The following is a 24855-nucleotide window of genomic DNA, read 5'->3' on the forward strand; positions in this document are numbered from 1 at the left end:
GTCATTTGGTGCTATACAAAGGAAATTGAATTAAATTAAATCAAGTGCAATTGATACAATATGTAATATGTATTTGGATACAATACAAATACGTATTCAAAATATTAAACAGTGAGTTTGGAATATTATTCTCATGTAATGTTATTTTTATAATTGTTATATTATTAGTGATTTGTATAGGCTTTGATGGCAGTTTGTTTTACCAACTTGCTACGCATTCCATCCAGACATTCACCAAATAAAAGGAAAGGGATTTGCCTGTCAGTTGGATGTGGATGTCACAGAGGATGATGAATTAGTCAGACATGCACGTTGCCAGTAAAATGTTCTTAACACACCCACATCAAGAGCATGAGACAACCATTTGCAGCATTTTTATTGGGAGTCAGATGCTTTGGGAAATAATAAAATGGGTTGTAGCTTGTCAGTCTATAAACCAGAGGCTGACACATTACATGAACATTCAATGATCACATTTTAATTTGGCCAAAGTAATTGCAGGCCCATTCAGAGTTTGCTAAAGTTTGAGTTTCTTGTTTTGCTACTCTGAAGTTGTTTTCTTACTTTGCTTCAGTAGAATCAAGACGAAAGCTGATTGTAGATTTGTTTTGTTTTGTTCTTTTTTTGGGGGGGGGGGGGGGGGGGAGCATTGAACATGCATGCCCAGAGGAATGCAGGATAGTTAATTCAATTTCATTCTGAACATCTTGTAAATTTGGTCCCTCTAGACACATTTTCTTTTGCACTGTTTTCAAACTTGCGACTGTATTTTTTTTTTTCTGAGCTTCAAAACGATCGTCTTTCTCATCTCCAGGCACCATGTGTCAGCAAGATCGGACAGTCATTTTTAACATGGTTAAGCGGCCTTCTCTATTTAACTTAGTTCGCCATTCTGTTCTTGAATAAGCTTTAAGCCTGAGGCAAAGCAGCTGTCAGACTGCTCCTTCAAACTGTGTGTATCGCCCACAGACACTTATACACATGCTAACACAGCTAGCATTTCACCTAGATCATCGCTAATTAGTGTGTCACCAGATTGTGCTCACTACTTGGCCTCAATTTGGCACATTCTCCCCCAAACACACTTAAAAAAAAGCGGATAAATAAAAAGTAACAGCCCCTAGAGGCAACAGCGTTCTACTATAACACATTTCTAAAGTTACGCTGCCAGTTGATGTCAAGATATCATTCTCTGTTTGATTGTTTATTGTGTTGTGTTTGTAGATCTGTAAGATAAATGGATTTCCATGTGATCCACATGTGTTAAGCGGATAGAGAAACTGTTGTTACCAACAGCAACATATTGATTTTTTGGTCCAGCGGTGACAGAGGGCCTGTTGTCTACCATCTCCTATCTGCTCCGACTGCCTGCTGCTTGATGATCCTCACCGCAGCTTTAATAACCCGCATCAATTCTTCATTAAGGCCCCTTTAATTGACTTCTCCTTGATCATTTGTCAACATTTTTTTTCATCTTAACCTGTGTTTTCCTATTATTTATCAGGATTTGTCCATGAAGAAAAATAGAGATGTTTAATTTGTTGTGATCTGAGGGCTATATTGAGCTTGGCCTTTCTTTGCCTGTCAGGATTTGTCCAGAAAGCCTTATTGCCTTTTGAAATGGATGCTTGCAGTTATATCTTGGTTTGATAACAATAAGTGTAAAGTGATATTTCCTTGAGGATATCCCTCTGATTTTTCTGGCTGCAGTGAGATGATGATGGGAGCGCAGTGGCAGATGGAGCGGCCATGGTATCTGATTGAGCTGCTGTTGGAGTCTGGAGAGCTTATGGTAAATGGAATAAATTTTAGGATGAAGTTCAAAGCCTCCATCAGCACTAACAATGCAGCAGTTCTCCGCAATTATGTGGTCGCTATAAAAATTAACACCGTGACAAGAACTTACAACCTAAAATATTTCTCTGACAGATTAACCTTTGTTTGGATCTTGCTCTCTAGACCAGATTTGTTACAGAGTGATTTAGTTTGAAATCATGGCAGACTTTCTATGAAAACATGTGCACAAAAGCTTAAGGGGAAATTAATTTACATGGCATTTATTTCCCACTTATGTTTATATGTTTCAGTCAATGACAGTGATGCTAAGGCATTATAGCAACTGACTATAAAAATTTTGTGCCTGCTGTAATGAACGCAAAAACAAAGTGCTTTTTTCAGAAGTTGCTACAATGTCATTTTCTCTTAGGGTTCTGCTAGAGGAAATGCCATCTGATTATTAAAAATGAAGGGTTGATCCCCTTGGCAGCATGAGAATACTCAGGATTGGCACGGTTGCAAAGTTGGTGTGATCTGCTCCTTAATCATCGCCAAGTGCTTGCTTATAGGATGCCACTGTCGGGGTTTTTACCTTGCATCATTAAGAGCATTGAGATGGCTTTTTTCTGTGAACCAATGCTATATAAATAGAAGTTGAAAAATACAGCTGAATTGTCTTTGCTCAAATCTTCATATTGGCTGATAAGGCTGTAGTTCAGGTGGTAGAGCAGGTCAGCCACTAACTAGAAGGGTGGTGGTTCGATCCCAGGCTATTCCAGTCTGCATGCCAAATATCCTTAGGCAAGATACTAACCCCATGTTGCTCTCCGATGCATCTATCGGAGTATGAACGTTAGATAGAGCACTTAAGAGCTTAGAAGAAGTGATTGGGTGAATGAGTTAGTTGTATAAAGCGCTTTGAGTGCTCAGACAGAGTAGCAAAGTACTATATAAGAACCAGTCCATTTACCACTCCATCCAGAAGAGGGACATGTGTTTGCTGAAGTTTAGAGTCAGCAAAGTAAAGCAACCTTTGTTGTTTTCTTGCTAGCAAGCTAGCTATCCACACCTGCTTCAGAGCAACGGTCATCCTACAGGAAATACTTGCCAAAAGTGTTGCAACTATTGATTGCCCAAATTCTTTTTGAAAGTGAATGCCTGTGGCTACAAGTGTCTTTTATTTTCATTACTGAGATGGCATTAAATATTGAGCCTGCTAGCTACATCGAGAACTTCCTAGCTTGCAAAGCTTCTCCGAATGAGGCTTGTTTTTCCTTTTTTTGCAGTCTTTATAATGATTTCAAGTTAGTTGTGATAGGCAGGGGTGGAAACATGATTCATCTTACAACAGCTGCTAAGACCAACTTCATAGATGGTTCTGTAGAACAAACCTGAAGAGATCTGTGGCTCATTCTTTCTTTCTGTCACTAACCGGAGTTGGAACCTAGGTTAACTGGTAAATTGAAAGTGTACCAATACTATTTTGGTATTTGGCACATCTAAAAATATTATTCTGGATATTGTTTATTACCATTGTAAATATTAATAAGTTTAAGAAGATGAAGAGAAAAAGAAGATTTTAGGATTAATACATTAAATTAAAGCATTTCACCACCAACTGTTTTTTAAAAAACAAAAACAGCCTGGGCATGACCCTTCTGTGTAGAGTTTGCATGTGAGTGTGTGGTTGACTGCCTCTCTGGGGTAACCCTGTGATGTAATGTCAACCTGTCCTGCCGCTCAGTTCAGCTGGGATAGACTGCAGCACCAAGAGGGCTTTAAACTGGATAAGCGGTTAAGAAAATCGATTGATAGTCGGGTCTCTAAGCAGATGAATCACACGTAATTGTAGATGACAAGAACAGCATAAAACTCACCTGTAAGGACCTTTAAAAAATGGACTAACATCTTCAGTAATGAATTATCAAATCAAATGAATCTTTCTACTGGTGACTTTTAAAAAGCCACCATTAGAAAAGAGAGAGCTGGAACTTCCTGGAAGAGCGAGAGTTGCAACTTCCAGGAAGAGTTGCAACTTCCTGGAAGTTGCAACTCTTCCTTTTTTCCCTCATAGTCTATTTACCCTGAATTACCCTGTGCACCCTGGCAGGCTGTACACAGAGGAACTGGAGTGGATTTGGGGTAGCTTCAGGACCGCATGTGAAAAGGGGATAAGGCTCTTTGGCTGAACCTACATATGCAGTCTGACAAGTCTAATCTTCTAGCCTCTCAATTCATCAACAAGACAACTTATTCTTCCCCGGTCAATTTAAGGTTAAAGACAACATTAAGCAATCGAATCATCTGGTTTTATCAGAAAAGAACAAGAAACATGGGGAGGCAGACAGCATGCATGAGTCACCTGCTTTCTTACCTTACATCATGCCAATGCGTTCCCACTTAAACCCAGTTCCCAAGATATAAAGATATATCTTATATAAGAAATACTTTGTAATTACTTAAACAGTTTTGTGTATATCTTTTTCCCAGCGCGGTGAAGGTTTTCTTGGGTTACATGTGCAAGATCTTTAAGTGCACAGGCTTTAGCATTGTAGCTTGGGTTTAGTCGAGTTCTACTTCCTTTAACCCTTTAAAGCCAAGCACAGAGCCAAGTCTGCCAGAGCTTATCTTTACATTATTACATGCTGTAGTGGCATATTTGGAGCATTTCAAGTTGCTATCCATCAATACAACCATTATATCCCAAATTTTAATAATATGTATGCATTAATAAAACAGCTTTGTGTAAGCTATCTAATATTGGTAGAACCAAGCAAGTAATTAAATACTACAAATGTAGATTATTCAAGCCTAGATTACCACTTAAATTCCCAAAGCAGTTTCCCAAAATCTCTAAGAAAAGAGCTGGTATATGTAGCATGCTGCTAACTCGCAAAGATGCTGTTGAAGGGAATAAACAAAAGCCTCACTTCTGCGAAAAAGGACTTCTCTTTCTCATCAAATAATGGTGCATTTAAAAAAAAAGACAACAGATTGCTGTATCTACATATTGCTGGATGCAAGTGAAGACAACACGCAGCCACCAGAGGTTCATTTTCTAAGCACAGAGACAGTAGATAAGAGATAAGAAAGTTTAGTCAAAAACTCAGCACTCTGTTTCTGGCTTGCTAAGCTGCTTGTCATCCACAGATGTTGACTAGCAGAGCAGGGCAGCTTGACAGCTGAAGTAGTGTATGTAGTTTTAACAGTCAAAGTGGAAACAAAGCAATAAAAAATCCCAAGGCAAGCATTTTCCTCAAACACCACCATTCAGCGAAAGTTTTCACAAACCACTCGGACCATTTCGTTAAAACATACCCATAAAAGTGTCCCACTGGCAGGGAGGCATTACCTTCTCAAATAGCTTCAGCTGACAGGACTACCTATTATATAAAACAGAAGAGAAAACAGCTTACATCAGCCTGGTGATTTGTGTGTCAGTTTATCTCATTTTATGCGTGGAGATGCGCGGTCGATGCCGTTCCAGCTCACGGATGGTTGACACGAACAGATGTTAGATGTTAGGGTACTACCATTTCCAAGCCACATGTGAGACATGTACTTACAGTAGTCTCTTCTTGCATGCAACATCTGATGCCTCATTGGATTTTACACATCTGTGTGCATATGTGTGCATATCATTGCTAGCACGTGCAGAGAGGCAAGATAGTATATAAAGAACAATCTGGCGGGCTGCTAACATTTGACCGACCTATGCAATCCTTCCCAGAAAGGACATACCTCTGTGTGCATCCTTGCTGGGCATACTAAGAGGTGCTCTGACCTTGGGCTTGTGCTATATGTTAAGTTACATTTACCGACAGAATGCAAACACAGATGGCTGTTCAAAAATCAAGATGTGTAGACAAATATAGAAAATGTAAGCAATGAGCAGTGACAGCATCTGTTGTGTAATCAGACCCTATTTAAAGTTGCAACCTTTACAAAGGCGTTCTTTGCAGTGTGCATACATATTTATTTGTGTGTGAGCCAGTGTATGTGTAGTACTTCAGTTTCTGTCTGCATTTTGTTTTATTCTCTTGGTCTCACTAACTTCAAATATTACTGATCATTTGTAGTTTGAGACCAGTTGTCAGGATTTCCTTTTTGTTTCTGTGTTTTCTGAAGCTTGATTTGTTTGTTTGAAGCCATCTTTTTGCATCTGGAAAATCCATCTCCCTGCAGTTTTAAAGCAAATTAAATGGAAAACTCGACTGGGTTTGTACATCAAAGTCTGTTTTGAGGTCTTAGTGACTAGAACTACATATGTGCAAAAAAGCTTCTAAACCATTTGTAGTTTCACAGAAGTCTGACAGCTTGCCTCAACCGAGTCACTGTTAGTTGGAAATAAGATTACATATATTAAAATATACATTGTGGCCTTTTAGAATTAGAAAGAGGTGAACTCACTGAACCTCAGAAGGCTGTTCCTCACCCCTGCTTCAGCATTGACTTTACTACTTCACTTACTGTCAGCATTGCTCATCTAAGACATCAGCCACACTGGACTAGAGACCAGTTGGCAACCTCCTGGCAACTTCTGGTTGCTTGGGAAAAATGAGTATTCCACAACTGGTTGGCAAGTAAAATAATTCACAAAAAGGGCTCTGCACCTAAAATCTCTTTGTCATTGTTCAGTCTCTGGCATATTTCTGCCTTCGCCTGTAATTTGCTTGAAATTGTTTGTAAGAACTTGCTAACTAACCACTGAGCTAACTCCTAGCAAAATAAGAAAAGCAGTTATGACCACTGCAGTTAATAGCCAATAGTAATCTCTCCATCTAAAAAGAAAGGACAGATGTTTGTGAATATTTAAAAAGTTTTTTATCCATTATGAAAGGGGTTCAGCTAGCTTTAGGAGTGGCAGGCACGTCTCTAAGAGACAGGTAGAAGTGCGGTGTCAAACCTTATCCTCTAAATAAGAAAAAAAAAAAGACTAAATAAAATGATACACTGTTCCTTTAAGTGTGCTTTGCTTAGTCAAAAATACTAATACCAAAATGAGATGAGCAATTTGGGGAATGAACACGTCTCATCCATTTCTCAGTTATTCCACAACTTTAGTGGCTTCTCCAACCACGCAGTCTTACCCCATCACAATGAGTCTTTCCAGCACAATTTAGAGTCATGTACTGTGTATAATTCACATTAATCTTTTTCTAAGTTGGATTTTCAGCTTGACTATGTCTGCACACCAACTTTTCTGATGAGGATTCAGGGTGTCCTTACAAATCGTACCTCCTCCATGAAATGCCGTAATAAGGCTTTAATCAAGTGGATATTTTTTCCACACAGCTTCTCCTTATTTTGTCATTATGTACATTACTAACTTTAAACATCCTATGATATTGCACCCTGTCTCCGTGCTATATTTAACTATCAATCCCTGTGCCTGCTGACTGGCAGTAGAGTGTGGATACTGTCAGGTTGTGGGCGGAGGGATGAGGTGGCGTTCAACCAACAGTTAGCACCACATAAAGCCTTTATCACACCTAAACGGCTCTGTCTCCCAAAGCCACAGTGAGATAAGCACTGCCCATTCATCTGTAATGATGTGGAAGCAAGAAGGAACTGAACTTGTGAGAAAAAGGCTAACTCTGACACATGGCTGAAAAGGGTGGAGGGCCAGTGGGGTTTGTTCATGCTTTAAAATCATGCGTTAGCCTGTGTTTACTTTTTTGTTATTTATTAGCTTATCATACAATTATTAGTTTTAGGTTTCAAAGTCCTGTGATTATTGGGAAGATGAAAACATAAAGTGTGGCAGCATTACACAATAGTGATTGAAAATGTTCCCTTTGGTATGAAATTTAAATGTTTTTGAAGCCACGTTGGTTGAATATTCTCAGAAATAACCCTGGCTTCACATGCTCATTATAAACTTCTGTTTTCAAAAACCCAAGGTTCGGAGTTTCATAGCATTTTAGAGTTCAAGTTTAAAATATTTCTAGTATTTCTGAAAGCATGTGAGAGCAGCAAAGGGGTGTAACTCCTGTGTAAATATCCTAAAAATAATGTTACTTTCTCAATTTGCGTTTGATTCACATGTCCTGTCTAACGTATGTTAACGGTCACGTAACTTAACGGTCACCAAACGAGTCAACGAGTCGCCACCAAATACAGAATGAAGAATTTGAAAAGGTGCCGCTAATTTATGTAACACAAATTCGCAACGGTGAATGTCATTGCACTTTATACTGTTAACAAAAGACTTTAGAATATGACAGACAAAAACCTCGCAGTTCCCACTGAGCAAGCACTTGGAAAAAGTGAGGAGAAAACTTCCTTTTAACATGATGAAAAGCCTGAGAGAATTCTAAATACAGCCTAAATCCATTAGGGAGCCATCGCACAACATGTAGCAACTGCCAAGTTAAATTTTGAGACTTTTCAGAGTCTATTCAGATGACACAACATGAGGTGCACTCTACACACCGTATTCTCCAATCTTATTAGCAAAGTGGTAAAAATGCAGCCTTAAAATATAAGGAAAGGGTTTAAATAGATGTTAGCCAAATGTTTATTAAGTTTAAATAGGTGACTAACATGACAGTTTCGTTCGGTGCTTAATGATTTTCATCCTGACTAGAATTATTAAATGTTGAGCTAGCATGACAACATTTTATAAACACTTATTCTAATACAGAACATGAATTGTATAGCCATGCTAGCTGCTAGCAGTGTGTTGAGCTAAGTCATGCTAATGTGTAGAAAATACAGTCGTTATTATAGCAAACATACTTGGTTACTGTGATACCATAGACTGGCTAAATAGCTCTGACTTAAATACAAATGACACACTGTATAATATCTGGTTTAAGTTCGGTGAGATAGTTAGCACAAGAGTGCATCCTTCTGTCCTGCTGTGTCTCTTGCAGCTTTATAAAACAGCCTGACCTGACAGGGCTTTTATTCACATGTCTTTACTCAAACCTGCGACCTGTCTGTGTCTTCCAGGTTTAATTGGTATCCCAGCTGCAGCTCTGGACCCTTCAGGAGCTCCAAAGAGGAAGACATATGAGACCACAGAGTCTACTGGAGAATGCTGTCTGGCCCTCAACCTCACCATGGCGCTCTAGGAACACCGTTAACCTGCCCCCTTCCACCAATCCTCTTTTTGCCTTTGTCATCCCCCACATCCCACTGAGTTTGTGATCCCTCTCTGCTCCCAGCTGAAGTCCCTTTGATATGAGTACAAGAGCTTTTATTTTGGACATGTTGTTTTTTCCATTCAGCGCTGCCAGCCACCAGGGCTATGGCGGCAAGCATCACTATTCTACTCAGCAGGTCGCTAATCACTGTCTGGTGTGGCTCTTGGGACTAGTGCTGCACCTGACGATTTCCTCGTGTCAACGAGTTGACCTGAAACACCCCATAGTATCCACGAGTTACGGAAAGGTCCGTGGTATCAGGAAAGAGCTCAACAATGAAATCTTGGGCCCAGTGGAACAGTATTTAGGTGTGCCATATGCCACCGCACCTATTGGCGAGAGGCGCTTCCAGCCTCCTGAAGCCCCAGGTTCCTGGCAAGAGATTCGCAATGCCACTCATTTTGCGCCTGTGTGTCCTCAGAATGTGCACGGGGTGCTTCCTGAGATCATGTTACCAGTGTGGTTCACAGACAACCTGGATGCAGCAGCCACCTATGTTCAGAACCAGAGTGAGGACTGCCTTTACCTCAACATTTATGTCCCCACTGAAGATGGTGAGTCCGTAATGTGAGGCGTAGCTTGTATTACATGCAAGTGGAAAGTCTTGCATTGACTGTCTCTGTCGGCGAATTCTCGTTAATAATTTGCACCAGTTTGTGTCACAACTGTATCACAGAGAAAGAACAGATTGTACTTTTCTTGTCATTTTCACATTTTATACTCAGTGTAAGTACTCCATGAAATAGTGTCAGTTTGATAAATTTATCTGGATTGTATTCAGAGGAAGATAAGCCAAAAGACAATCAGGAGATTTCCAAAGAAGGTCTGTTTAAATTACTATTGATTGGGCCTAATTGTTTAGAAATGTTAATGCTGCAACAAAGTTATATGTTTTACTTTTATTGCTCATGTGCAACTCATTTTAACATGGATGGATGGATATCATTAGACTTTTAAAAATGAAAGCAAAAACATTTTAGCTGCTCATTATGCTATTTTTAACAGCGCTGTGTTGTAATATCCTTTAGCTTGACTGGTGCTCATTTGTTTCCAGCCATTTTCTTAACATAGGGTCACAGCTGTCGTGGGGTGAGAGGAGGGTATCACCCTGGAGTGTTCACCAGTCCATCACATGGCTAACACAAACAGACAGATTCATATCTTCACCACTTAAACTAAATGCATGTGTTTGGAGTGTGGGAGGAAACCCATTATGCACAGGGAAACCATACAAACTCTACAGTCTAAAAACTTTTATGAAAACTTAGCGTTTGTTTGTTTTTTTTTTCATTTAGTTTTTGACAAACTTGTAAGTGTAGAGCAATGTTGCTAAGAGAATCAAACGAAAGAAACCCCTGTAGCCACACAGCTGACCTTCACACTATGACTTTATACCATTCAAGTGTTTTCAGAGGAAGGTAACTCTCTTCTTCTACCAACTCTTCACCAGCAATTATGACTATGACAGTACTGTCAATACTGTTAGCAGTGCTTTTTCAATAATGAATTCCTACTTATCAAAGTCACACCCAGTGTGGTTGCAACATAACATAACGTGACATCACATCACATCAAATGACACTGTTGCAACCATTTCCACAGTGGTTGAAACCATGTGCAGTGAACTTGCAGTCTTGTTAGCTTTCAAATGGTTATTTCAAAGACAAGGACCAGGTCCGCCACATCTCAACCTGTGTTAAGATGGTGATAAAACATCAGTAAGACAGAGTCAGTCTGCTCTTAGTTTGTAACATGCCAGAACCTCATGAATTTGAATGAAAAATTCAGAAATACACGAGTAGTGACATAATTACTGCAGGATAGCGATTTAACTGCAAAATGACCTTGCATTTTATAGGTTTACAACCCCACAGATCAAGCCGAGTACGCTGTTGCAAAGAGACACAAATGAGTTGCGCTCATCGGCGCAGAGTAACTCAGAATGATTGCAATGTGTTCTCAACCTGTCTGCGTTTATCTATTAGATGGCAGTTATTTGGAAACCTTTAACAACCTTCCTGAGAGCGACTGCAGACAGTCTGAGTCTAACCACAACTGTTTGGAAATAGTTTGCCTTCCACCAGGCAACCTGTGCAAGCCATCGAAAGTGGTCACCCAGAGGTTGAGGGTGTTTCATACTCAACATTTGGGTCACTGTGACTGTTTGGATCTTATTGCCGAATGCGAAAAAATGTAACACAATCATTGATTTTTGCTAGTTCCATATTTTTACTCTAGCATGACTGAGCTTTTAGCTCATGTCCCATTTGCTGTCTATCACTTTATAGGTTGCTCCAGTTAAGAGTTTACATATAAAGACAATATGATTGACTTATAATTGTCAAAAATATGCCTGTATAATATTGAGCTCTGGGACTGGCATTCATACTGTCTCATGCAGTAATAGGAACTGTCTCCTCAAAGTTGCGCTGCCAATATGGTGATTTTTTTATTAGGTTATTAAAATATATAACAAATACAATACATTGCCAAGCATAACCTTGTTTACTCCACATGGGCTACCTGGGTGTAGTTCTTGCATTAATGAGCCAGCGGAGAGCGTTTGTGAAAGCAGATGGGCAGGTAAGAGAACACAGGATCAAAGTCTGACTTCGGAGGCAAAGCATATGCTGCTGATGATAGTGAGCAAGGCTAATGATAAAATGTTAAAAAGCCTATGATTAATGGGTTCACCTGAGACTTACCTGAGAGTATTCAAGCAAAACACATGTTTATGCATTACAGCTGCTGCAAATACTGTATATGAAGCCTAGCCCGAGGATTAGTCTAGAGTGGCGTAAAACATTCTTGTTTCAACAATGAAGCTGGAATGAAAACTTATATATCATTGATGAGTGCTCCCATGCCCCCCCGCCCTCCCAGAGAAGATGGTAATGTTAATTTCAAGTGGAAAAAATGAGCGTTAGCGTAGTAGAAAGTGATGACAGAGATTATCAAGTGATTGAAATTCCTCTTAACATGACGGAAAGTGTGCATATTCTGGCCATAAGGACAGAATTAGTGGAATATCTAAGCTATATACATGTATTTACAGAAAGGATTATTTAGACTTTTCTGTGTTATTCCCATGTGGAAAGGTGTGCAAATGAGTGAGACAGATTTTACATGTAGCCCTGTCTGCTTGTCAGAATCTGTCACTTATTGTCACGGGTCACCACTTACACAAGGCCAATGCCTTCCCCAAGGATATGTTTTGCCTTGTGTGTGTGAGAGAGAGAAATAGAGACGGGAGGAGAGTGATATGCCCCAGGAATCAGATACATTTTTCACATATTACCGCTGTCACAATCTCTCAAATTGCTTATATGATGTTAAACTGGTGGTTTTATCGGATGGAGCAGATTTTTTTTAAGTGTTTCACTATGATATTTAAAGTTTTATTATAATCTGAGATCAAATTTTTGGGATCACTCACTCAAAAACTTTAAAACAAAAAGGTCAACCACAAACAAAGCATCCATCCTGATGTCATGAAACGTTTTAGACATTTATAATTGGTCGACCTCTGTAAAATTAATTGTTGTCATGCTTCCAAGACAGTGCATGTCCATTTCATTAGTGATCCCATGGGGCCTCCACTGGATTTACATTTATAGTTTAGAATAGGATTTCTGGAACAATCTGGCCATTAGATTTGGATGAAGATGAACTGCACTTTAGAATTTTGGGCTATTATTTGGCCCTGATTTTTGGTTCCCGTGATAATTTGGTTTATATTGACATCAGCTGTCGTTTTTATACTACTTGCAAATACAACAGAGGGACATCGCGCTCAAAGGACCGAAAGTCTTTTCAGAAAAGACTAAAATAATTCCATTCCATTGTTTAAAAAAAGCCTAACAAAAGGTTATTTGTGGTCAAAATTAACAAAGAAATGTCAGAATTATCAGATGTGACTAGTGATTATATGCATGCAGTATTATATCCTGGTAACCACAGAAATTAAAGTTAAATTTGATTGTGTTTTTTCTCTAAACAAATGCCCAAATAAGAGCCCAGAGGCATTTTAAAGTTTTAAGATTTACTGGTGGAAGCACATTGGCCTCACTGATCATCTGTTCCTGTAGACTCTTAGTGATGTTTCAGCCAGACTGAGCTTTTTATCTACAGGAGTAGGTTTGTTTTCTAAAGTGATGGTCAAGCATGTATAAAGGTTGGCTGCTGGGGCTGTATTGTGCTGTGTTTGGCAACGAGGAGTTGCATTCCCACGCACAACGGATGTAGGTGGGCCAAAACGAATTGGCAGCACAAATTCATAAAGAGCTTTTAGATTTCAGTGTTATGTAGTATCCTCTAGTCATGCACCTTCTGACTGGGATTTTTATTTCATACCCAGAAATACTCTTTCTGACCATGTTCGTCATGTGATTGGTTGGACATGAAGAAGCTTTCTTTCTTTCTGCATCCGTTCACCCGTCCTGCTCTCTCTCTCCTCCCTAAAACCATCCCCTACCCCTTCTCCTCTCTGCTCTCCTCACTCCTCCATCTTTATGCAGATGGCGGTAGAAGGGGTCACTGTTCTGAATGCAAATGAGCTCAGTGCCCTTCCCCAACAGGCCACTATGTAGCCTGCTACTTCTTCAACTTTGTAGTACCATGTAAATAGCACAAATGTTTTCCCCGATTGAACAGTGAGATTTGTACTCTCACTTTATCTCTCTTTTGCTCTCTACCACCTTCTCTAGTGTTCCACCCTAACTCTTAGCATTTGGTCAGGCTGTCAGGCAAGAGCACTGTCTCATTGCATTTCCTATTTCCCCAAGACACTCCCCAGCCAAAAGCCTGAGATTCTTCATTTTTATTACCGCTAGAGCAGGCATTTACCGTGCTCTTTATTAAAAACCATATTTCAGGAGGCAGGACAGCAGAGGCAAGAATGGAGCTGGGGGCTGGGGCCACAGTAGAAGAGATAGAGAGCAAAAGGATAGGACTGCATGTGCTAGAAGCTGCAGGAAGTGGGGGTGTTGATCTGAAGCTGTGTCTGACACCTTGTCAAGCAGACAGGCCACCACAGACATGACATACTGCAGCTTCATCCCGATTACTGCACTGAGGAAATGGAGAGGGACGGGAGACAGCTTGCGTACTGGCCACTAGCTCACTGAACCGAACAGAAACGCTGTCGACTGAGAGATGGAGCTGTATTAGGTCAAACAGTACTGGGACAACCCAAGCTAAATGTTCCTGCATAGGCCGTAGCATTTCACTGACCAGTGGCCCATTACATCATGTGGCACTCAGCCTACCGGCAGGCTTCTGTGCTGATGGGAAGCAGATGGGATGGATGTTTTTGACCCAAAAAGCGTATGTTTTTCCCTTTGGCTAGATCCTACTTTTTGTCTTGTGTAATCCATTGTAGTATTTCTTCAAACCCTAGTCAAGTCAGGCAAGACCTAGATACTGCCATGAGCAGTTATTTTAGTGCAAATTCAGTATATTAAACACACAAGCGCAGCCACTGTAGCATTTAGCCGTGATGGAAAATAGCCACAATAAAACCACTACCAATACTAAAATGATTTATCCAGTGACTTAGATAATTTAGTGATGTTTCTCATAGAGCCACTGTGGAATTTGTAGTGTATAATAAATGTCTCAACATCTCTTTGATGGATTGTTGTGAAGTTAAGTTCAGACTTGAGTCATTTTGGTGACTCATTTTTTTATTCAAGTAATTTGGTTTATGAATAAATACCTGCAAAACCAGTGGCATTCCCATCAACCTCATCTGCACTGTGCTTTGTGGTTAGGCTTGTCAGTGCTAGCATGTTGACATGTAGCTTAAACCAATTAAGCCAACTTAGGTGATTTTGGGTTGGTGCAGATGAAAGATGACCACCACAATTGAATTGTGCTGGTCATTTTTGGATGATTTTCCGTTTTGGCTCCACAACAGTAGTCCAACATCCAGCTGTTATCCAGCTGTCCTTTGCAAGTAGCAAAGGATTCATAGATGCGCATCATACCCCGGGATTCAGGAGGTATTATCAGTCATACAGTCTCCGGGCATCAAACTTGATATCTTACACCAAACCACCACAGTGTGGCTCTCAATGAACTCTCAATGACATTTCAGACATCCCGGGATGTCTGAAATGTCAGTCTTTGGGGGCCGTTACAGAAATGCTAGCATGGCTGTAGCCTTTACACTGGGCTTTGGCTAGCTGTGCTAGGCTTTTAAACTGATTATTTCATAGTGAAAATAATACTAAAGAAGAAAAGATTCTTCAGTGTTTTTTCTGTTTTTTAACAAATTTACTGTGGATATCTTTGGACGATATCTGCTCCATGACAAAGTGTGGATGTGCTGCTCATCTTCACATAAAGTTTAAGTCTTATTAGGCATGAGGACTTTGAACTGAAATCCGAGTAGTCCATCCATTAAGCGGGAAGGTGTGGTTTTAGAGTGGTGATAAGTAGTGAGGAAGTGCCGACAAGATAGGGTAGTAATGTGCCCTTCTATCCATTACTGGTCTGCTTACCTGCCTGCTCTGTAGTCCAGGACCTACGACTATACCATCTCCCGCTATGGCACTAAGTGCTCTCTGGATCAGGCGCCTGATGATGGTGTTCATAGGATGCAGCAAATCCATTCAGCATTGATCCTGACGCATTTTAATGGAAGATAAACATTTTATACCAGGAAATAATATTCATACAGATAGAGATGTGAAAATGCTGCATTATAATGGTGGAGTGCTGGGTGTTTCCTTTGTCAATAGATGAGAACTACTGTGAAAGGTATATAACTTTACAAGAAGGTTTTCAGCAAAAGGGTAGAAACAGGCATGTCAGCAGCACAGAAGCAGAGTGATAACCCTCTTGGCAATCCAGTATAGAGCAAATTTAAAAGACTGCAACAATATTTCATTGGAAAGAGGGAAATTTGCTGCCGGGTGTGTACAAGGACGACAGCACAAGTTGATAGGAAACTGTTAACATTCCTTGCGTGGTGTGTGATTTAAATGTGTGTGGGACTGCAGGTGTTTTAGTGTATTTTGTGACTTTCTTCCAAACGGGCAGGCGGCAGCTGTAGACGACACAAAATGCAGCATTAAGTGTTTGCTGATGAAAAAGCCCCACTGACAGAAGCCAAGAAAAAAAAACAAATTAATGGGATCCTTATCAGTTAAGACTTACAGAGGTTGACACGCCAGGGCGTTGGCTGGTCACGGTGATAAATGCTCGTTATTGGCTCTCCCCTATAGTGCATTTAACTGGTGTCACCATTAAAGCTTAATGCAGAGCTCCTCTTTGACCTTGATGAGGCCAATCCTGTCACAAACCCATGCAGGTGGCATAACCGTCAAAACACCCCAACTTCCTCTTGGCAAATTAGGTAGGCAAGACTTTTAAGTCATGTTTTAGGTTTAGGCTGGTGTTTCTAATATATATTCAGTCACATTTATACAGGAGTGAAGGGATGAACCTTATGTTTTGAGTCCTCAGAGCAGGACACGCAAGCATCTTGGCATTCCTTTGCTTTTTCTGACCCAAAAGAGTGATGGCTTGATTCTGTTTATTGATTTTTCTTTACAAAGCAGCAGTGTGTCAAGACTGATTGGGAGAAGGGTTGAGGAGAAGTGGCCTCTGGGGTCATTTACAAGGCAGTCCGTGACTAGATCCTAAGCAGATGAAACAGATGAGTTTGGGGGTTATCTTTTTAAAGGAAACAGTGTGTAATCCTTGTACACAGCCACTGAAATGAAACCGAGAAACAGCATATTTTTTCCCTCTCTTTTAATCCTTTTCTTGATTTTTTTCTGTTTTGTTTTTTTGTACCAGTGCAACCTTTTTGAATTTTGTCTTTTGTCTTTTTTCTAAACCTCAGGTCCACTCACAAAAAAACACGATGAGTCTTCAATGAACAGACCCAGGGATGAAGGTATTTTAATTGCATGTTTTTTTCCCCTCATGCTCTATTTTTCAAACTCCATGGGGGGTTGTGGTGTTTTCATCTGTGTTAATAACCATCTGAGTGTAATCACCCTATGTGCACATTACATTGTCCTGTGTTAACTGCCTTTATTAGCATACAAATCTGTCACTCCTTCTCACAGGCACGCATTTTGGTCGTATAAAAGCCACATACAAAGTATTTGTTTTTTATTCCGCCCTTGTCACAAATGCTGCGTTTTGTGTGCTTGCACGGGGAGCTAATTAACTTTCCTTGCTTGGTTGCTGTGTGGTTGATTAACCACACTCTGATGTTCTGGCTATCCAGCGTGACGCATCACTGAAAATCGATATTCAGTCCTTCTTCACCTGCGCTTTTATTCTTGGACTAAAGTTCTCGTGAATTGCTCGGCTAAATTATCGTCCTTCATAATGTTATTGGGCTCTACCCAATCCTTCATTTTTAAAGTGGGAAAAAGTGAAGGACTTCTGCATATTTCTGCCACTGTAGTATATTTTCAAGATCACTGCAGACAAGGGGAGATGCTCGCACTACACTTTACTGGTGCACCAAAATCTGTGCAGACAATTAGTGCGTGTGTTTTTGTACACGTGCCCAGACTTACTGTATATTGCATAGTATTATACACACATACAGTGCTCCACATTTCCATTTGTGCATGTGTGTGTGCGTGCATGTGTGTCTACTTGAGCACAGCGCATGTGCAACTCAACACACGAGTGCGTGTGCTCCAGTTTGCGCCTCAGTGTGTGTTTGTGTGTTTTGTATTTCAGGCTCTGTGCTATTTCAGTATTGAATTCTCCCTTCCTTGCATTTCTAATTGCTGTGGTTTAAAAAGAGACAGATGTAGCTAATCCAATTGTGTGGTTTCTTAACGGTGAAAACAGAAGGAAGGATCCATGCAGGATTGTAAAGGAGAGGAGCAGAATGATTGAATAGAGATGAAAGAAAAGAAAAAAGCTGAACACCGCGAGAGCACTGGCGAGGGCAACGGTGGGGGAGAGGAGGGGGGAAAAAACAGTCATAATGAAGACAAGTGCATTATGAAATGACATTTATAGAGCTTTGAAAGTGAGAGAGATGTGGAGAAGGAGAGAGTGAGAGGGTGGATGAGTAGGAGACTGGTAGAGCTTGACATTTATGCCGACACCTGATGGATCCTGACAGGATCAGGAGGGCTAGGGCATGGCTGAATTCCTCGCTTAATTGTTTAGGTATGGATTGGACAGAGTTTCTTAAACATTGTTGTAAAACAGTAGTATTAGCGTTTTGTTGCTGGAAAGTTTTTTCTGTGAAAGTGTAGAGTCTTGGCTGTGGGTCCGGGTGCGAAAATTGTTCAAGTGCTGAGGCAGGCTGAAAACTTTTACACCCAAATCAATGAAGATTTCCATAAGGGAATGAATGAGAGAGGACCGGAGGAATGGAAAAGTGGAAAGTGGGCAGTATCTGTTGGAAACAGTAAGACATTAATGTGAGACTGTCTGTGCAGGACAAAGGTGGATATTGAGTAGGACAGTATCAGGTTAGGTGGAAATGAGAGAAGCGAATAATGTGCCAGTGTTATGGGGGGAGGAAGGGAAGACAGCCAGCTCCTTATTGGCTTTATAGGCTCAAATTTGGACTGAGTGGATCACCCTCCATCGTCTCATCATTTTTGCATTTGTGTTGAGCTTCTTTCAATTGTTCCGACATGTCCCTCTCTTAAACACATTCAAATATTCCAGCTTTTTAAAACTGAAATATTGTGTGACAAAATCTCCAGAGAATGCATAGCCAGGCATTTGTATGCCTGTATCCCCCCCCCAAATTATACAAACGCACACTTTTAATTGTGACTGTGCATGCGCGTATGATCTTTTATTCAAAATTAATAATTTTTTTTTCATTGTTATCTTTATTTCTTAAATTTTAGCTTTATTAGGATAGTGAATATTTTCTCGCCTTTGTTGTTATTAGAAAAACAAGATAAGATCGGCAAAAATGGTTATACAGTCATGTGAAAAAGAAGGTTTTCACAGGACTGCCACTTTTGGCAGCAATAACTTGACCTAATCATTTTCTGTATGACTTTATCAGTTTGTCACATCACTGTGGAGGAATTTGGGAGCTCTCTTCTATATATAGTTGCTTCACTTTATTGAGACCTTAAGGTTGTCACAGCATTTCAGCTGGGTTGAGGTCTTAGCCATTGATTCTTTTCTTTTTTCAGCCCTTCTTATGTAGATTTGCTGCTGTGTTTGGAATCATTGTCATGTTGCTTGACACAATTGTGTTCAAGCTCTCAAACAGGTGGCCTCAAATTTGACTAGAATACTTTAGTATGCAGAGGAGTTCATGGTCAACTCAATGTCTGCAAGGTGCCCCAGGTCCTGAGGCTGCAGAACAAGCCCAAATCATTATCCGTCCACCACCATGCTTGACAGTTGGTATGAGCTGTTATGTGGTGCATTATGGTCAAATATCGCTACGTTGGTCTCATCTATCTAAAGGAAAGTTGTTCCAGAAGTCTTGTAGTTTGTTTAGATGCAGCTTCACAAATCTAAGCCACGCTGTCATCTTCTTTTTACAGTTCCTTTTAGAGTGGAGGTTTTCTCCTGGCAACCCAACAAGATATATTTGAGTCTATTTCTAATTATACTCTCATAAACGTTAACATTTAACATGTTAACTGAGGCCTGTAGAGTCTGAGATGTAGCTCTTGTTTTTTTGTTTTTGTTTTTGTTTTTTTTTTGGGGGGGGGGGGTGGTTGTTGCTGTTTTGGGGAGTATTGCACAGTCTGACCTTGGTGTGAATTTACTGGGATGTTTCTCCTTTTATAAAAGTCCTCACACTGTGCTCACCCAATTAATCAAGTGCATTTGATTAGCAGTACCAGCTATAGTACTTTGCCTTTTAATTCCTCTGATACATACTTGCGCATTAGTGTGTATTGTTATGAATTTTGTAGCTCCAGTTATCATGCTAGCAATATTCATTTATTATGGTTTAACATTGCAACCTCCCCACATATATCTATTTTGTGGTTTAAGTACCACTGGAGTATTTTGAATTACCAAGCCCCATAACTATCCCTAAGCCTTTTTTCTATTAAAAAAAATGTAATATTAAAGATGTAATCTGTGACACAAGTAGAAAGAAAAGAATCTGTCCTTACACAACCCCCAAAAATGTAATTTGATGTTATCTTATCTTATCTTAGTTGATATAGCTACAGAGATAGGTCAACATGCTTTATGTACAGGGAGAAAAGTAAAACTTTAATAGGGATTAATGATAGATGTTGAATAGCAGTTTAACACACAGACAAACTTGGTGTCTGTTGAGGCTAAAAACTGCATTGTGTGTAGTAAGAAAGAGCTGAGCTTACCGGACCTCTGCAGTTTTCACCTCTGCTCGAGGCTACATTAGGCTACATTAGCTGGTGCCACGATTACGTTGAGTGATGCCATTGACAGAAGTTACCGTATGTGCACAAGATGCACAGGCACATGTCTGCTAATCAGAATCAGCGATAAGGTAAGAGACAACTAAAATAGTAGAATTTCAATCATCAAAACTAAAGCACAGATTTCTTAAATGGGTTTTATCCCGTTGCATATTTGCCATAAAAATTACAAAAAAAGGGACCAATATGAAAGTATATTAACAAAAGATACAGTTTAGTGACTTATTGACAGAGGTAAGGCTTAAGACACAACAGTCAACTACAGGTCCCTATGTTAGCACACCTGTCAATCAAAGCATCCATGGACTCAGTTTGGGAAGGTACCATCAGGGCTCAGGACAGGGGAAACAAACATCACAGAATAAACCTAACCTAAAGCCTTACTAGTATAACTACAGTGAGTTATGAAAATGTACACCCACCTTTGAGTTATGAATTCGCCTCCATTCAGGCAAAATATATTTTTTCCTACAAGGCTATAAATCTAATTCTTTGTGCTGTTCATTTTACTGTGACAGTCTAAGGGGACTAAATCACTTTTGGAGCTCGCCTCAAGTGGCCATGTGAAAAACTGCAGTTTTTGGCATTTCTGGGTTGGGTTAATTTTTCAGAACCCGGGTGGTTGATCCCACTGTGGGTCTGAAAGTCATATATGAAAGCTGTAAAAACTTAACACTGCTAAATGGGACTTTAAAAATGTAGATAAATCATATTTCCATGTATTCTCTGCTTGAGAGATACGGAGTGTGGCTGTGAGCGCTGCTCGTGACGCCGGCTGAAACGTCACTCCTTTCTACTGTCCTGGTGATGCCAAGATAATTGAACTTGTTTACGTATCTTCTGGGAAATCAGCCAAGGTTCTGAATACACCGGAGAAGAGAGGGGAAAAGGAGCAGCCCATCAGAGTGTGCGACTCAAAGTTTTTTGTTTTTTTTTTTAATTTAAAGCCAGCCTGCCTGTGTCGTACGTGCTATCTATAAAACATGCCTGCATGTTTGAAGCCATACGTGCCGCTTTACCACATCCACTTGTCTGCATGTATGTGTGTGTGTGAGTCTGCACGCACGACTGTGAGTGACGCACCCAAGTGCATGTGTAACCTGAGATTCAGGTGGTGATGCAGGCGGGTGTGCAAATACGTGAGTGGAATTTGTTACCACGGCAACAGGCATTCAGTGAGTCGGTGCGATGGAATGGCTGGTGCAGTTCTATTAGCGAGAAGCAGTTTCCATAGCGACTCAACATCGCAGCTGCCTATGCAAGAGTTTGTGTGTGTATGTGTGCTTGTGTGTGTCTGTGTGAATCCTGTGTGAATGTTCATTAACGCACCTCACTGTGTATGACTTGCTTTGTAACGTTTCATAGTTTTTTTTTTCCATCTATGCTATCAAATCGTATTTATTTATTTATTCTTCTTGGTGTGAAGCTCTCATGCATTTCTCTACCCCCGTCAGTTCTCTCATGCTGCCCTATTTTCATCTCCTTCCTCTGTCTCTTTCCTGCCCCCCCCCCCCCTCCTTTATCTCTCTTTCTCTCCTCTTATCTCCCCGTCTCCTCCATCTCTGAGTGCTGAAGCTCATCAGGGTAAACAGATGCTGTGGCTGTTATTTATGTTTCCACTTGGTCTGGCTTTCATACAAATTATCTACAGGCCCTGCACAGTGCAGACGCTCAGCCTAACTGGGCTGCGCTGGCAGCTCCCTCAGCCTCATCCACACTCAGACACTCAGGCCGTACCACAGACGAGGAAGGGGGTGGTGGCGAGGCACAGAGGCTGACAGAGTGAACCATAGCAACACACTGATGGACACAAAGACACCAATAACAGTGAGGGCATCAGAACTGCCTGCACCATTTGCTCCAAACATGGAGGGGAATAGCAGTTTGGGAAGGTACCATCAGGGCTCAGGACAGGGGAAACAAACATCACAGAATAAAACATAGAAGATGAACCCAGACACAAGTGTTTTGTGCTTTTATTTTCACCTTCTTCGACAGTTTGCATGTGGATGTTTTTTTTTTTTTTACTTAACTACCTAGTACTAGAACAACAACAACAGATAAATCCTTTGTTATCAGTGGATTTGTACTTTACTGTTACAAGGCAGAGGTAAGAGAAGTGTTCTTTGTTCACTCTGAACTAATAACAAGGACAAGGACACCTCTTCCTCCCCTTACCCCCAACCAGTCATGTCAGATTGCTGCCCCTCCCGCAGCTTGGTTCTGCTGAAGGTCTCTTCCTGTTAAAAGGGAGTTTTTCCTTCCCACTGTCACCAACTGCTTGTTAATAAGTGGTTTTATGATTGCTGCGGTCTACGCTCCATTATTGTAAGATCTTTACTTTCCAATATAAAGTGCCTTAAGGTGACTAAATTAAATAGTCATCGATAAATAAAATGTAATTGAACTTAATTATCCTTGTTACTTGTTTTTAGGTTAGATTTGTTTCTTATATATAGACAATTTGATTCTTCCATTTAGTGACTGATTTTAGAGATGCTATTTCAGGAGAAAATTTCAAACCATAGCCAGGGATTAATGGAGCTGAATTTCAACTCTTTAACATATGTTAGTGGATCAACTCTAAACTAACAAACACCTGCATTGATCTGTGCTATGCAGATATTCGGGATCGCCGTAAGAAGCCTGTGATGCTCTTCATCCATGGAGGCTCCTACATGGAGGGCTCAGGGAACATGTTTGATGGTAGTGTCCTTGCTGCCTATGGAAATGTCATCGTGGTCACTATGAACTATCGGCTTGGCGTGCTCGGTAAGTTTGATGTGTCAGATATTTGATGTAACCATTTATACATTTACAACCTTTGTTTTGGTCTGCCTCATTTCAGCTAGACCAGGCCTTGTGTGCCATGTTAAACTGTATTTAAAAATGACAGCATTCACATGCATGAAAAATAACATTCTGAAATTCTTCATACTTTACTATGTAAACGTCTTGAGTTACACCCCATTTTTAAAAAATATTTTGCTTCCTATGAGCCAAAATTTACTGTAATCTGTGAAAGTTGTCATAACAAGTAGTTCTCCAGGCTTTCTGACAGTCTTTTCTTTGCTTTTTCACTCATTTTCAGTCCAGTTATTGTATTTGACCATTTTCAGAAGGGTTTTTTTTTGTTAAGCAACTCAACACTGACCTATGAATGAAAATCAGAACTCTTTCTATTGTAGTCTTGTGTGTGCTAAAGAAGTTATTTCATTGTCTCCTTTACCTGCAGACACTTAGTTTCCATTTTTTTGTTGAAACATGTGAGAACTGCCAAAGATAACATAGTTTAACAGGCATAAAATAAGATTTTTACACCAGCAAAATGATTCCCAAAGAGCTATTCACTGAACATTTGGCATTTCTCAGCATTGTGTAAAGTATGTTGTTAAAAATTTTTTTTTAAGGAAACTAGACAAGTAGAGGACCAAAGAAGTGACAGGCCTAAAAACCCATGGCAACAGGTCTTATGTAGTGATGATATGGAGTATGTTGAAAAATAAAATTGGTCATAACAAATACTGATTTTCAAGCTTGTTAGAATTGTGCGAACTCTGTTTTAGCACTATATACCATGTTTCCTTTTGTGTTTGCACATGTTTTATAAATCCCTACACATATGTGCTATTTTCCTAGGAAAACATAACGACATGGGGGTTGGCTCAATAGTTTTGCCCAGTACTGAAAAATCAGAACTCCTGTTACTGTACTCCTGTGTGCACTAAAGAAGTCCTTACATGGTCTGAGTTAATATCACAAGGTGTGTGAATTTCTATTAATGCCAGTAATGTCATACACTGTAAAGATGCCATTTGAGTTTTATTTCTTTTAGCAGTGTTGACATGCCACAGTAGAAAAGACATGTCAGGGAAAATGATGGCAGCATGTGTGAAAAAGAGGCAGGTATAAATATAAATACTATCTCAAAGGAGAAACAGTGTCCCATAAAAAGTAAAATAGCACACTTCTTCCTCTGTCTTTATATTTTATTCTTGTTTTTTCCATATTTTTTTGTATTTTCTTCTAAAGACACACAAATATAAAAATTATGAAAAACATAAAAAGAGTAAAACAGACATGTGGCTAAAACCCAAACATGAGAACACATAATTACAAAAAGTATAATTAAAAGTGTAAGTATGTTTTATTCTTAATTAATTGATGAAGAAAACATCTTTTGAGCACAAATTAAAAAACAAAAACAAAGCTCTTATTGTCCCTTTAACTTTTTTTTTTTCATGCTTAATAGAAACCATTAGCGCTTATTTAAAAAGTGCAGGCAAATAAGTACACAGGGCAAAAAGCTTCAGTCATACAAGTCATGTTTGAGTAAGTTCTGCAGCTTTTAAGATTCTCTGAGCCATCTGCTCTTGTGTAGGAGGTACTTATTAATCTACGGCCATTTTTAAGAGCACCTCTTAAGATTAGGAAGGTTCATAAGATTAAAGTGATGTTTTGACTTGAATAGCAACTTCATGCTCTGTTTATGCGCGACTATGCCCTCAGAACAAATTGAAACGTGTAATCAAATTTTAGACCAC

At 39.9% G+C, this 24855-nt stretch overlaps 1 protein-coding gene across 2 annotated transcripts in view; it reads left to right on the forward strand.

Annotated features, from left to right (window-relative positions):
• Positions 1 to 24855, forward strand: part of nlgn2b (neuroligin 2b) — a 65423-nt gene that overhangs the window by 15062 nt on the left and 25506 nt on the right. For both annotated transcript variants that reach the window (XM_040049896.1, XM_040049897.1), the window contains exons 2-4: positions 8734 to 9481; positions 16780 to 16833; positions 22934 to 23083. In XM_040049896.1, the coding sequence (XP_039905830.1) occupies positions 8965 to 9481; positions 16780 to 16833; positions 22934 to 23083 (721 nt within the window). In that variant the 5' untranslated portion in view covers positions 8734 to 8964. The remainder of the gene's footprint in view (positions 1 to 8733; positions 9482 to 16779; positions 16834 to 22933; positions 23084 to 24855) is intronic.

Source organism: Simochromis diagramma, unplaced genomic scaffold, assembly GCF_900408965.1.
Source record: "Simochromis diagramma unplaced genomic scaffold, fSimDia1.1 OVJJ01000050.1, whole genome shotgun sequence".
Classification (NCBI taxonomy): domain Eukaryota; kingdom Metazoa; phylum Chordata; class Actinopteri; order Cichliformes; family Cichlidae; genus Simochromis; species Simochromis diagramma.